Genomic DNA, 14,496 nt, shown 5'->3' with positions numbered 1-14,496 from the left:
GTGCAGGCACTAGGGTGCTGGTACCTTGTCTACAGGCAAGGGAATGGGACAGACTGATGGCTTCACCTCATCTGCCATTGTGGTGGGATGGATAGAGTGGTCTACCTGTGCTGCACCCTCGCTGGGATAGGGGCATGGCTTCACTGCCCTGACTGGTGACTGATTTTCAGACCTTCACATGAAGGGCACTACCTGCTGTTCAGCCTGTACAATTGCACCAGGAATTAAACTTCCAAAGCAACCTTTTAATTTTCCCTCATGGGAACAAAAGTGAAAAAAAAATGAGCCAATTAAGAGTTCTGACTGTAAAACAATTCATTTGGAAATTGCTCTCCCATCTGCTTACAGGGTCTCTCTCTCTCTCTTGTGATGTCTGTATTCAGTGGCTAAGGTGAATGGTTGTTTGGGGCAGGGTCTCTAAGTCCATTTTACCCTCAGTCTGTCTTGTGATGCTCAAGCTGTTTGTAAAATGACTGTTTTTACTGTGGATTCTCTGAATCTGGAACTGCTCTCTGCCGAGTTCAGACCAGAGCAGTTGTGCAGGACTGTTTCAGAATCCTCTTTGCACACTCATTCTTGTTGTATGTTCAGTGGGTCTCACAAAGAGGTTCTGAGTCTTGTGTGGTTGAACATTAATTGTTCATTGATAAGACATAACTATGTACATAAATACAGGGTATAGCCCAAGCTATGAGCTAACTCCATGCTTGCTTCTACACAGGTCTCTGTCCAGTTCACAACTGACCCTAGTCTCAGGTCATGTGTCTCGTTATATCATACTTTGGGCGGTACTGCTTCCTAGTCCTACATTAATCCTTGCTATGCCAGATACCCTTATACTACCCCCCCACTAAGTTTCTACCCAACATATTTACATTACAATCATGCTATCCCTTCTTCCCAACAAGTCTCTGACTTTACATATGAACATATGAATTAGGAGCAGAGGTAGGCCATTCAGTCCCTCGAGCCTGCCCTGCCATTCAAAAAGATCACAGCTGATCTGTTTGTGTTTTAAATTCCCCATTCCCATCTACCCCCGATAACCTTTGATTCCCTTGCCTAACAAGAATCTATCTACCTCTGCCTTAAAATATTCAATGGCCCCACCTCCACCGCTTTTTGAGGCAGAGAGTTCCAAAATCGCACAACCCTCTGAGAGGAAAGATTTCTTCTCATCTCTGTCCTAAAAGGGCGACCCATTATTTTGAAAAATTGTCCCCTATTTCTGGACTCATCCAGAAGAGGAAACATCCATTCCATCTTTGTCGAGATCTTTCAGGATCTTGTATACTTCAATCAAGTCACCCCTCACTCTTCTAAACTCCAGTGGAACAAGCAAAGACAGCTCACTCATTCCAGATATCAATATAGTAAACCTCCTCTGAACTGCCTCCAATGCATTTACATCCTTCCTTAAATAAGGAGACCAAAATGAGATGTGGTCTCACCAATGCCCTGTATAAATGAAGAATAACATCCTTGTCTGTTCAATTTCTATTGTAATAAGGGATAGCCTTCTTAATTACTTGCTGTACCTGCGTATTAACTTTTCTGACTCATGCATTAGAACACCTAGATCCCTCTGCACCTTGGAATTCTGCAGTTGTTCTCCGTTTAAGTAATACTCTGCTTTTTTATTCTTCCTGCCAAAGTGAACAAATTCACACTTTCCCTCCATTTACCAGATCTTTGCCCACTCACTCAACCTACCTATATCTGTCTGCAACATCCTCATGTCCTCTTCACTACATACTTTCCTACCTATTTTTGTGTCATCTGCAAATTTAGCTACCATGTCTTCACTCCCCTCATCTCAGTCATTGATATAAACTGTAAAAAGTTGAGGCACCAACACAGACCCCTGTGGGACTCCAGTCGTCACATTCTGCCAATCAGAAAAAGACCCATTTAGGCATACTCAGTCATACAGTCATAGTTATAAAGTTATTCAGCACAGAAACAGGCCCTTCAGCCCATTGTGTCCATGCCGGCTATCAAGCACCTATCTATTCTAATCCCATTTTCCAGCACTTGGCCCATAGTTCTGAATGCTATAGCATTTCAAGTGCTCATCTAAATACTTCTTAAATGTTGTGGGGGTCCTGCCTCTACCTACCCCTCAGGCAGTGAGTTCCAGATGCCACCCATCGTCTGGGTGAAAAAATCTTTCCTCAAATCCTCTCTAAACCTCCTGCCCCTTACCTTAAATCTATGCCCCCTGGTTATTGATCCTTCTGCCAAGGGGAAAGGTTTATTTTTATCTACCCTATCTATGCCCCTCATAATTTTGTATACCTCTATCAGGTCCCCCCTCAGCCTTCTCTGCTCTAAGGAAAACAACCCTAGCCTATCCAGTCTCTCTTCATAGCTGAAACGCTCCAGCCCAGGCAACATCCTGGTGAATCTCCTCTGCACCCCCTCCACTGCAATCACATCCTTCCTATGGTGTGGCGACCAGAACTCTCTGCTTCCTGTTAGCTAACCAATCATCTATCTGTGCCAATATGTTACCCCTACACCATAAGCTTTTATTTTCTGCATGTTACATGTTGTACAATGTGGTAATTACCTTTGATGTGGCACCTTATCAAGTGCCTTCTACGGGCATTTCTACAGGTTCCCCTTCATTCACAGTATATGTTACTCCTTCAAAGAACTCCAATAAATTGGTTAAACATGATTTCCCTTTCACAAAACCATGCTGACTCTTCCCAATTACCTTGAGTTTTTCTCAGTGCCCAGCTATAACAACATCCACGATCGATGCTAACTGGCCTATCGCTTTCTGTTTTCTATCTCCCTCCCTTATTGAATAGAGAGGGGTTATAATTTCAGGCTGTCTCGAGGCTTGACAATTGTTCCAAATCTTGTTCTGGTCACATTTGGAGTAGTGGTTGGCTCTGTTGATTTGGATAACCTTTGTTGATTCGGAGTTTCAGTTGTGGTCTCTGTTCCTGGCACCTGATTGTCTTCTTCTGATATGCTTTTTCCGCTCCTTCGAGTTGAACTTCTCTTTGTCAAACTCCTCACTGTTCTGCTTGGGGACCACCGGCTTGTCCCGTTCTTTCGGAGAGTGTGTTCACTCTGTTCATTTGTGGTATGAGCCAGTGCGTATGGTCCACCATGATCTTCATGGAAGTTGGAGATGTTTCTCCCTGTCGTATGGATGTTCCTCATCAGTGGGCTCACCTTGCAGTTTGGCTTTTATCACAACAATGTATTCCTCCATGTGTCTCCATGCCTCAGGGAGGTGATGCTCTGGTGAGCTGATCGTTGCTAGTTCCTTTCTCCAGCATCGTCTTGCAGCTTTGCACATTGGCTGGAGGTTGCAATGTTTGTGCTGTGGTGTTTTCAGGTAGTGTGACAGCAACCATTGCAACCTGGGGTTGGGGCTCATTCTTCTGTTGCTGGTCATTTTCCTTTGTCTTCCGCTCAAGGTATTGTGGTAATTACCTGAAGGTTCGGCTGGTCTGACCAGAGAAGTTCTGGATTTTTCCATTTGCTGCCACCATGTTGTATGTTCAGTAGGTCTCACCAGGAGATTCTGAGTCTCATATGATTGAACATTGTGTTCACTGATAACACAGCTATGTACAAATATACAAGGTATAGCCCAATCTAGGATCTAACTCCATGCTTGCTTCTACACAGGTCTCTGCCCAGTATGCAACTGACTCTAGTCTCAGGTCATGTGCCTATTTACATCACATTGTGGACGGTAACCCTTGCTACACCAGATACCCTTATACTTATACCCTTGTGCAAATGAATGCCCCCCATCCACTTACATGCTCAAACAACTGAAACATTGATTCTTTCCCTCACACACTTGCCCTGATATATGTGTCATATCAGGTCTCTTTGCAAAATCCCAGTCAGACAGAGAATCATATGTTCCTCTCTGATGTAACATGCTTTCCTCATGTCTTCCTCTCACAGTTGTGCTCCTTGCTTTGTTTCAATGTTTCGCACATCGAGCAGAGAATGATTTGGAGCAAGTGTGTTTTGCAGTTGAGTACTGCATTGTAGCTTATGCTTAAGTGTTGCACTCCACTCAGTGGATCAGTTGGATTTGATCTGTTCTTTGTGTATCTATCAACCCATCTACTTATTGCTCTTGCGCTGTCAATGGTATTACCATCACTGAATCCCCCACTATCAACATCCTGGGGATTATCATTGACCAGAAGCTGAACTGGACTAGCTATATAAATATAAGACTACAAGAGCAGGTCAGAGGCTAGGAATCCTGCGGTGAGTAACTCACCTCCTGACTCCCCAAAGCCTGTCCATCATCTACAAGGCACAAGTCAGGAGTGTGATGGAATACTTTCCACTTGCCTGGATAAGTGCAGCTCCCACAACACCCGAGAAGCTCGACACCATCCAGGACAAAGCAGACCCGCTTGATTGGCCCCACATCCACAAACATTCACTCCCTCCACCGCCAACGCACAGTAGCAGCAGTGTGCACAATCTAAAAGATGCACTGCAAGAATTTACCAAGGCTCCTTAGACAGCACCTTCCAAACTCTCAACCACTGCCATCTAGAAGGACAAGGGCAGCAGATAGATGGGAACACCACCATCTGGAAGTTCCCCTCCAAGTCACACACCATCCTGACTTGGAAATATATCACTGTTCCTTCACTGTCGCTGGGTCAAAATCCTGTACCTACACCACATGGACTGCAGCAGTTCAAGAAGGCAGCTCACCACCTCCTTCTCAAGGGCAACTAGGGATGGGCAATAAATACTAGCCCAGCCAGTGAAGCCCACATCCCGTGAATGAATAATAAAAAAAAATCAAGTTCCCTATTTATCTATAGTATAGTTTAAGCACAGTTCAGTCATGGGAGCTTCAACACCAGTGAATTCTGTTGTCATATTTTTGGACATGTGTGTACAACATTAACATTCTGCCTTCCATGGCCTGATTGGGTTCTTCCTGGCCTAGTGTTAGTGATCACTGAAGTCCCCTTCAGAATGGACATTATCCTGAGCTCTGACTGACAGGAATTTATTCATGTAGGGCATTTTCAAAACTGATAGACTTTACATCGTTTTCTCTTCACGAACAGACTTCTCCGTTGTTTCCCAATGAAAATGTATTTCACAAGTGCCAAAAATACCATGAATTAGGTGTTTGGGGCTGAAACCTGGAACATGTTAGGCATCTTAAATATGTAACCAGAAAGTAGCTGCAGCCACCAATGACAGGTAAATAATGATGTTCCAATGGAGCCAGGAGGACCAAGATTGTAGCCCCAACTCCAAAGAAGCCATAATTGCTCTCCTATCTCTGGAACCCATTCCCCTCCTCATGCAGCTGAGCAACCTGTGAAGCTGCGAACTGTGCCAGTATCTCCTGGCTTGTTTGAGGACCAATTCATTCCTGGTGCTTCTCAGTCTGAGGGTGTACTGCTGACCCAAGTATTGGTCCAGAAATGTAGCCTCCAGTGTCACAAATCTAAGAGAGCAGACAGTGAAAATGGTTTGCAACTGTACTTTATTCATGTCTTACAAGATGGCCATACCTCCAAGAACCTGACCAATGGCTCAATTCCTTCAGGACATACGAACTGGATGACTCCTCAGCACAGAAAGAGTTTGCCCCCATGACCTTTACAATCTAGGGAAAGGGCAGTGAGGGGATGGAAAATGTTAGCAATTCAACAAACGGATCAAAGCAAGTAAATCTTGGACTACAACTTGCAGCCTCCGGTTTCAGGTGGGTGAAGCTTCATTAGACCATGAGAACCACTGTTATGAGCTGAATGAGTACAGTGTTTCTTATACTCTCTCTTTATTATGAAATATTTAAATGAATGTAATATGGCTGCTTCCAGTCACTGCTCCAGCTTGTTAATTAAATCTGTTGCAGTCTCATAGTTGGGCGGCCAATGCAAGTGGAAAAACTGCCAGTTCTTCCGCATATTGCCTTTCATTTCAACAGGCACGAAGAGAAAATTTCACAGCCATTGTTTCTCTCGCCCAGTGATCCACTGGAGCCTGCTTCTTTTGTTTGCTTTTCCTTTTTAGTAGCTCTGAACATTTTTGTACTCCTCCTTTAGTAGCTGTGCTCCAAACAGCTCTTCTAATTCAATCTCAGCTCCAATTCTGACACCATGTTACAAGCTTTATTAAGAAATGAATATAACATGGCTGCTTCTAGTCAGCGCCTCATGGCAGCGGACACCTGACTACAGCAAGCCAGGTAGGACCTTAAGTACATGATTGCATTTCAAACCAAACAGCCATCTTGCTGTTCATCCAATCAAACAGCAATGACTTGGGTGGAGAGTGAACACAGAGAGGTGGCACTGGGAGGTTTTTATTGAGGATGGGGATGGGGGACAATCCTTTTTAACAATCTGGATCAGTGTGTTAATATTGCCTCCCAGTCTTTGATCAGCTTGGGTTTAATAACTTTACTGAGCCAGACGTATACAGAGAACAAACTTCCAATTCTGAACCTGTAAGCAAATGTGATAAAAAAAATTTGCAGACTAACAATTTGCATTTAAATAGCACCTTCAAGTGTATTAAGATCTGGGATGTGCTACTCGAAAGACTGATGGAATCAGATTCTATAGGAACTTTCAAAAAGACAATTGGTTAAAGTGTAAGGATCTGGCCAGGTCTCACCTGGCCCACACTATTAGACTTTGACATTGGTGTTTTCTCCATCAATCCATTAAAGTTATTCTGCACACAATTTTTTTTTCATGTGTTCAGCTTTCAAAACCTTGCATGTAAAAACTTGAATCTAGTGACCTCAATACAGGTCCAGGAGAGGGCAGCAGAGGCTGTCTGATAAAACTATGAATCAGCCCATGGAGCGAGCAGTTATCTGAGAATAAAGAAATCTCAATGTGGGAGTTTGACCTTACATTCAATTATTTTGCACATGTTAGAACTCATCCCCTCAGTTTGCTGGCCTCCCTTTGGAATAATATTCCAGAATTCACTTTGCTATTCAGGACAATAACTTGAGAAGAGAAAATGCAAGAGGAAATTTTGTTGTTGAAAAGGTGGTGGAACAGATTACCGGGTGCATGGAGGTGGGTGGTGGGAAAATGAACCTGAATGGGTTTCAAGAAGGAAGTCCAGCAGGGTCTGGTCAATAGCACACCAAGAAATGTATCAAAGATCTACAGTGGGTAAGAGGCTTCACTGGACCGAAGCTCCCTGATTGAAACTGTCACTGTGTTATATAAAATTTCAGATGCCTTTTCTAATGGCTCTTTACCTGGCTTTGTGTTGAATCTTACTTGATTATCTCCCTGAGAAGTGCCTTGTAGAATCATAAATGCTTACAACACAGAAATAGGCCATTCAGTGGGCCATGCCTGCGCCAGCTCAATGGAAGAGATCTTCAATTCAGTCCCAGCTCCTTCCCCACAGCCCTGTAAATTAGTTCACTTTAATGAAGAGTCCGATTGTCTTTTTGACAGTTCCTATAGAATCTGATTCCACCAGTCTTTCAAGTAGCACATTCCAGATCGTAATGTACTTAAAGGTGCTATTTAAATGCAAGTTGTTAGTCTGCAAGCTTTTTCTAAATCACATTTGCTTAAATAAAACACACTGCACATCAAAAAGTTAATTGCTATACACTTGGATATATTTCTGTGGTGTGAGCAGGTGCTATATTAATGTAACTCTTTCACCTTATTTCTTTGTCACAACAATTTCAGATCTTGTACAGGCTGATGATACAATTATGGAAACATTAATCTGCTTGACCTCTCATTCATCAAGGTGTTGAGAGTGAGGTACAATCTTGTACTTACTGAGCAGGCTGCTCCAGAATGAAGTATAGGTTGCCATACCCGTCACTTCCCCTAGAGGGGCAGGGTTCTGCCGGCTAGTCTTTACTGTGAATTCATGGCCTGATGCCTTGTTCACTGGACCGGTTACTTCGATATCCACGATGTGAAAATTCAACAGGCTACAGGATCAGAAGGAATTTCAACTTAATTGAAAATCTAATTCAAAGGAAATTTGAAAATACCTTAATTACAGAATCCAGTTCTAGTCACACTGCACCCTGAACACTGGATCCAGCTCTCGTCACACTGCACCCTGAGCACTGGATCCAGTTGTGGTCACACTGCACCTTGAACACTGGATCCAGTTCTAGTTACACAGCACCTTGAACACTGGATCCAGTTCTGGTCACATTGCACCTTGAATGAGGGATCTAGTTCTGGTCACATGGCATCTGGAACACTGGATCCAGTTCTGGTCACACTGCATCTGGAACACTGGATCCAGTTCTGGTCACACTGCATCTGGAACACTGGATCCAGTTCTGGTCACACTGCATCTGGAACACTAGATCCAGTTCTGGTCACACTACATCAGGAACACTGGATCCAGTTCTGGTCATGCTACACCTTGAATCCAGCTCTAGGCACAATGCATCTTGAGCATCTCCCTTCTTGTTGTTGTGATGCACATTTGATGCCTTCCCAATGGTTCCCTGGATATTCCCACAGTTTCCCTCATGATATGGCCTTTTCCCATTATGCAAATGGCTGTGTTGGGGATTTTCCAGGGTGGAGGTGCAGGCAGGAGGTCACAGTGATGATGGATTGGTCTGATTTCCTTCACTCCACTATTAGCAACTGTGCCTTCAGCTACCTGGTGGGCCCTAGGTTCTGGAATTCCCTTGCTAAACCTCTCCATCTCTTTATCGTCCTTTAACACTCTATTTAAAACCTTCCTCTCTGCCCATGTATTGAGAGTGAGGTACAATCTTGGAAGATTACCCCTTCCAATAGCCGCTTATGTGGCTCAATGTCAGATTTTGTCTACGAACACTGTGTGGTACTGTGGGACATTTTACTATAAGTACACACTGTTGTTGTTTTGTGCCAACTTTATGATGGCCAGGTCTTTGTATTGATCAGAATTGAACGTCTGTGTGCAAAAAATACCTTATCAGGTCACCTGTCTTGAAAGGAGTGTGGCTGAGGGTGATGGAAAAGTAAGATTTCTCTTTGATAGTTCATAAAATTCCTGAACTGTCTTCAGTCTAAGGGTCTGTTGAGGTGAGAGGTGAGAGTGCCTGCCCTTGACATCTAGGCCGCATTTGACCAAGTGTGGCATCAGGAAGCCCTAGCAAAACTGGAGTCAATGGAAATCAGGGGGAAAAAACTCTCCACTGGTTGGAGTCATACCTAGCACAAAGAGACATGGTTGTGGTTGTTGGAGCTCACCACCATCTTCTCAAGGGCAATTAGGGATGGGTAATAAATGCTGGCCCAGATAGCGAAGCCCACATCCCATGAATGACTAAAAAACAAAAAAAACCCAGCACAATCAGGATGTACGTAACTGAAGTGATTGACAAGGAAGATGAAAGGAAGATAAGGGATTGGAAAGAGTTTTTTTAAAATGAGAGAGTTCAGGATTTGACAGTCAGCTGAAAATCTCACTGTTAATTTATGGATTCACTGGTAAACTTGCCTGGTTTTGCTGACGATCTAGGTGCTTAATTATTGCAAATAACAGTTCTTATCAAATGTTCTTTGTGACTGTAATGGTGCAAATCCGATTCTTTTCTTTGGCAATGGACATCAAACGAACTGAAAATTTAGCTTGCTTGCAGTGTCTCGGAAAGAGCACTCAATAACCCAGAAGTGGGAATTACCTTCGGTCAGCTACCAGGCAGCCCTGCACCCGGTCAAAGCCCAAGTTATGTCCGGCCATTGCTGCAGCAGCCATGGTGTTGACATTGTTGGGTGCAAAGGGGCACAGGTTCCTCACTGGGCCTTCGTACAGTACAGCCCGCTGTCCCTTCATGCTGTCCTTCAGCTCTTGCAGGTGGCCATGCAGCATGAAGCTGTCCGGATGTTTGCTCATTGTCACCTTCAAGGCCTGTAGGAAAGGGTAAAAGGTCAACTTCCAGTTACGTTTGACCACTCAGTCCTTTCCAGTGAGGCCTCTTGCTGCAGTGTATAATCTTTGCTGAGTGGTGTATTTGAGTAGGACACACCAAGGTCAATCCGTGCCCCATCTATGAACTTCGGATGCAATTTTGGCAAATCCAACTCCCCACCCTCTCACACACTCACTGCTCCCCATCCAACTCCCCACCCTCTCACACACTCACTGCACCCCATCCAACTCCCCACCCTCTCACACACACTGTACTCCATCCAACTCCCCACCATCTCACACACACACTGTACACCATCCAACTCCCCACCTTCACACAAACAATGTACCCCATCCAACTCCCCACACTCTCACACACACTGTACCCCATCCAACTCCCCACCCTCTCTCACACACACACTGTACCCCATCCTACTCCCCACCCTCTCTCACACACACACTGTGCCCCATCCAACTCAACACCCTCTCACACACACAGTACCCCATCCAACTCCCCAACTCTCACACACACACTGTACCCCATCCAACTCACCACCCTCACACACACTGTACCCCATCCAACTCCCCACCCTCTCACACACACACACTGTACCCCATCCAACTCAACACCCTCTCACACACACTGTACCCAATCCAACTCCCTAACCTCTCACACACACACTGTACCCCATCCAACTCACCACCCACTCACACACACACTGTACCCCATCCAACTCAACACCCTCTCACACACACTGTGCCCCATCCAACTCCCCACCCTCTCACACACACACTGTACCCCATCCAACTCAACACCCTCTCACACACACTGTACCCCATCCAACTCCCCACCCACATACACACACACCGTACCCCATCCAAATCACCACCATTTCACACACACTTGCACCATCCAACTCCCCACCCTCTCACACACACACACTGTTTTTAATTCCCCACCCTCACACACACTGCACCCCATCCAACTCCTCACCTCCTCACACACACGATAGCCCATCCAACTCCCCACATTGTCACATACACTGTAGCCCACTGAACTCCCCACACAGTCACAGACACACTGTACCCCATCCAACTCCCCACCCACGTACACACACTGTACCCCATCCAACTCCTGACCCTCACACACACACACACCGCACCCCATCCAACTCCCCACCCTCTCACACACACTTTACCCCATCCAACTCAGCACCGTCTCTCACACACACACTGTACCCCATTCAAATTCCCAACCTCACACACATTGTACCCCATCCAACTCCCCACCCACACATATACACACACTGTGCTCCAACCAACTCCCTCTCACACACACACTGTACCCCACCCAACTCCCCACCCTCTCACACACACACTGTACCCCATCCAAATCCCTAACCTCACAGACACAGTACCCAATCCAAATCCTCTACCTTGCACGCACACTGTACCCCATCCAACTCCCCACCCTCACACACACACTGTAACCTATCCAAATCCCCACCCTCACACACACACAGTACCCCATCCAACTCCCCACCCTCACACACACACTGTACCCCATCCAACTCCCCAACCTCCCACACACACTGTACCCCATCCAACTCCCCAACTTCCCACACACACTGTACCCCATCCAACTCCCCACCCTCACACACACACTGTACCCCATCCAACTCCCCACCCTCACACACACACTGTACCCCATCCAACTCCCCAACCTCCCACACACACTGTACCCCATCCAACTCCCCAACCTCCCACATACACTGTACCCCATCCAACTCCCTACCCTCACAGACACTGTACCACATCCAACTCCCTACCCTCACACTCATTGTATCCCATCCAACTCCCCACCCTCACACACACACTGTACCCCAACCAACTCCCCACCCTGACACACACACTTGCACCATCCAACTCCCCACCCTCTCACAAACACACTGTACCCCATCTAACTCCCCACCCTGACACACACACTTGCACCATTCAACTCCCCACCCTCTCATACACACACACTGTAATCCATCTAAATCCCCACACTCACACACACTGCACCCCATCCAACACCTCACCCCCTCACACAATCGATAGCCCATCCAACTCCCCAACCTGTCACATACACTGTACCCCATTGAAATCCCCACGCAGTCACAGACACACTGTACCCCATTCAACTCCCCACCATCTCAATCATACGATGTACCCCATCCAACTCCCTACCTTCACAGACACTGTACCTAATCCAACTCCTCGACCCACACACACTGTACCCCATCCAAATCCCCACCCTCACACACACATTGTACCCCATCCAACTGCCCACCCAAGCACACACACTCTGTACCCCATCCAATTCCCAAACCTCTCACACACACACACTGTACCCCATCCAACTGCCCACCCTAACACACACACTCTGTACCCCATCCAATTCCCAAACCTCTCACACACACACTGTACCCCATCCAACTCCCCAACCTCCCACACACACTGTACCCCATCCAACTCCCCACCCTCACACACACACTGTACCCCATCCAACTCCCCAACCTCCCACACACACTGTACCCTATCCAGCTCCCCACCCTCACACACACACTGTACCCCATCCAACTCCCCAACCTCCCACACACACCGTACCCCATCCAACTCCCCAACCTCCCACACACACTGTACCCAATCCAGCTCCCCACCCTCACACACACACTGTACCCCATCCAACTCCCCAACCTCCCACACACACTGTACCCCATCCAGCTCCCCACCCTCACACACACACTGTACCCCATCCAACTCCCCAACCTCCCACACACACCGTACCCCATCCAACTCCCCAACCTCCCACACACACTGTACCCCATCCAACTCCCTACCCTCACAGACACTGTACCCCATCCAACTCCCCAACCTCCCACACACACCGTACCCCATCCAACTCCCCAACCTCCCACACACACTGTACCCAATCCAGCTCCCCACCCTCACACACACACTGTACCCCATCCAACTCCCCAACCTCCCACACACACTGTACCCCATCCAGCTCCCCACCCTCACACACACACTGTACCCCATCCAACTCCCCAACCTCCCACACACACCGTACCCCATCCAACTCCCCAACCTCCCACACACACTGTACCCCATCCAACTCCCTACCCTCACAGACACTGTACCACATCCAACTCCCCACCCTCACACACACACTGTACCCCATCCAACTGCCCACCCAAACAGACACACTCTGTACCCCATCCAATTCCCAAACCTCTCACACACACACTGTACCCCATCCAACTGCCCACCCTAACACACACACTCTGTACCCCATCCAATTCCCAAACCTCTCACACACACACTGTATCCCATCCAGCTCCCCACCATCTCAAACATACACTGTACCCCACCCAACACACCACCCTCACACACACACTGTACCGCATCCAACTCCCTACCCTCACAGACACTGTACCCAATCCAACTCCATGACCTCGCACACACTGTACCCCTCCAACTCCTCACCCTCACACACACAGTGTACCCCATTCAACTCCCCACCCACATACACACACCGTGACCCATCCAAATCCCCACCATCTCACACACACTTGCACCATCCAACTCCCCACCCTCTCACACACACACCGTACCCCATCCAAATCCCCACCATCTCACACACACTTGCACCATCCAACTCCCCACCCTCTCACATACACACACTGTAATCCATCTGATTCCCCACCCTCACACACGCTGCACCCCATCCAACTCCTGACCCTCTTACACACACGATAGCCCATCCAACTCCCCACACTGTCACATGCACTGTAGCCCATTGAACTCGCCATGCAGTCACAGACACACTGTACCCCATCTAACTCCCCACCCACGTACACACTGTACCCTATCCAACTCCCCACCCTCACACACACACCGTACCCCATCCAACTTTCCACCATCTCAATCATACAATGTACCCCATCCAAATCCCTACCCTCACAGACACTGTACCCAGTCCAACTCCTCGACCTCGCACACACACTGTACCCCATCCAAATCCCCACCCTCACACACACTGTACCCCATCCATCTGCCCACCCCATCACACACACTCTGTACCCCATCCAATTCCCAACCCTCTCATACAAACACTGTACCCCATCCAACTCCCCACCCCCTCACACACACTGTTTCCCATCCAACTCCCCACCATATCAATCATACAATGTACCCCATCCAACTCTCTACCCTCACCGACACAGTACCCAATCCAACTCCTCGACCCACACACACACACACACTCTGTACTCCATCCAACTCCCGACCAAAACACACACACACTGTACCCCATCCAAATCCCCACCCTCACACACACACTGTACCCCATCCAATTCCCCACCCACACACACTGCACCCCATCCAACTACACACCCTTACACATACACTGTGCCCCAACCAACTCCCCACCCTCTCACACACACACTGTACCCAATCCAACTCCTCGACCTCGCACACACACTGTATCCCATCCAACTCCCCACCATCACACACACACTGTAACCTATCCAAATCCCCACCCTCACACACACACAGTAC

General features: G+C 47.3%; 1 protein-coding gene across 1 annotated transcript in view; it reads right to left on the bottom strand.

Annotated features, from left to right (window-relative positions):
- Window positions 1-5,597: 5,597 nt before the first annotated feature.
- aspdh (aspartate dehydrogenase domain containing) overlaps window positions 5,598-14,496 on the bottom strand; it is a 73,004-nt gene continuing 64,105 nt past the window's right edge. Inside the window, exons 5-7 of the mRNA XM_041210529.1 lie at window positions 9,665-9,891; window positions 7,800-7,957; window positions 5,598-5,635 (exon numbers count right to left, since the gene is read on the bottom strand). Of these exons, the coding sequence (XP_041066463.1) occupies window positions 5,598-5,635; window positions 7,800-7,957; window positions 9,665-9,891 (423 nt within the window). The remainder of the gene's footprint in view (window positions 5,636-7,799; window positions 7,958-9,664; window positions 9,892-14,496) is intronic.

This window comes from Carcharodon carcharias, chromosome 17 (genome assembly GCF_017639515.1).
Source record: "Carcharodon carcharias isolate sCarCar2 chromosome 17, sCarCar2.pri, whole genome shotgun sequence".
Classification (NCBI taxonomy): domain Eukaryota; kingdom Metazoa; phylum Chordata; class Chondrichthyes; order Lamniformes; family Lamnidae; genus Carcharodon; species Carcharodon carcharias.
This window is presented reverse-complemented; position numbering and strand designations above follow the sequence as displayed.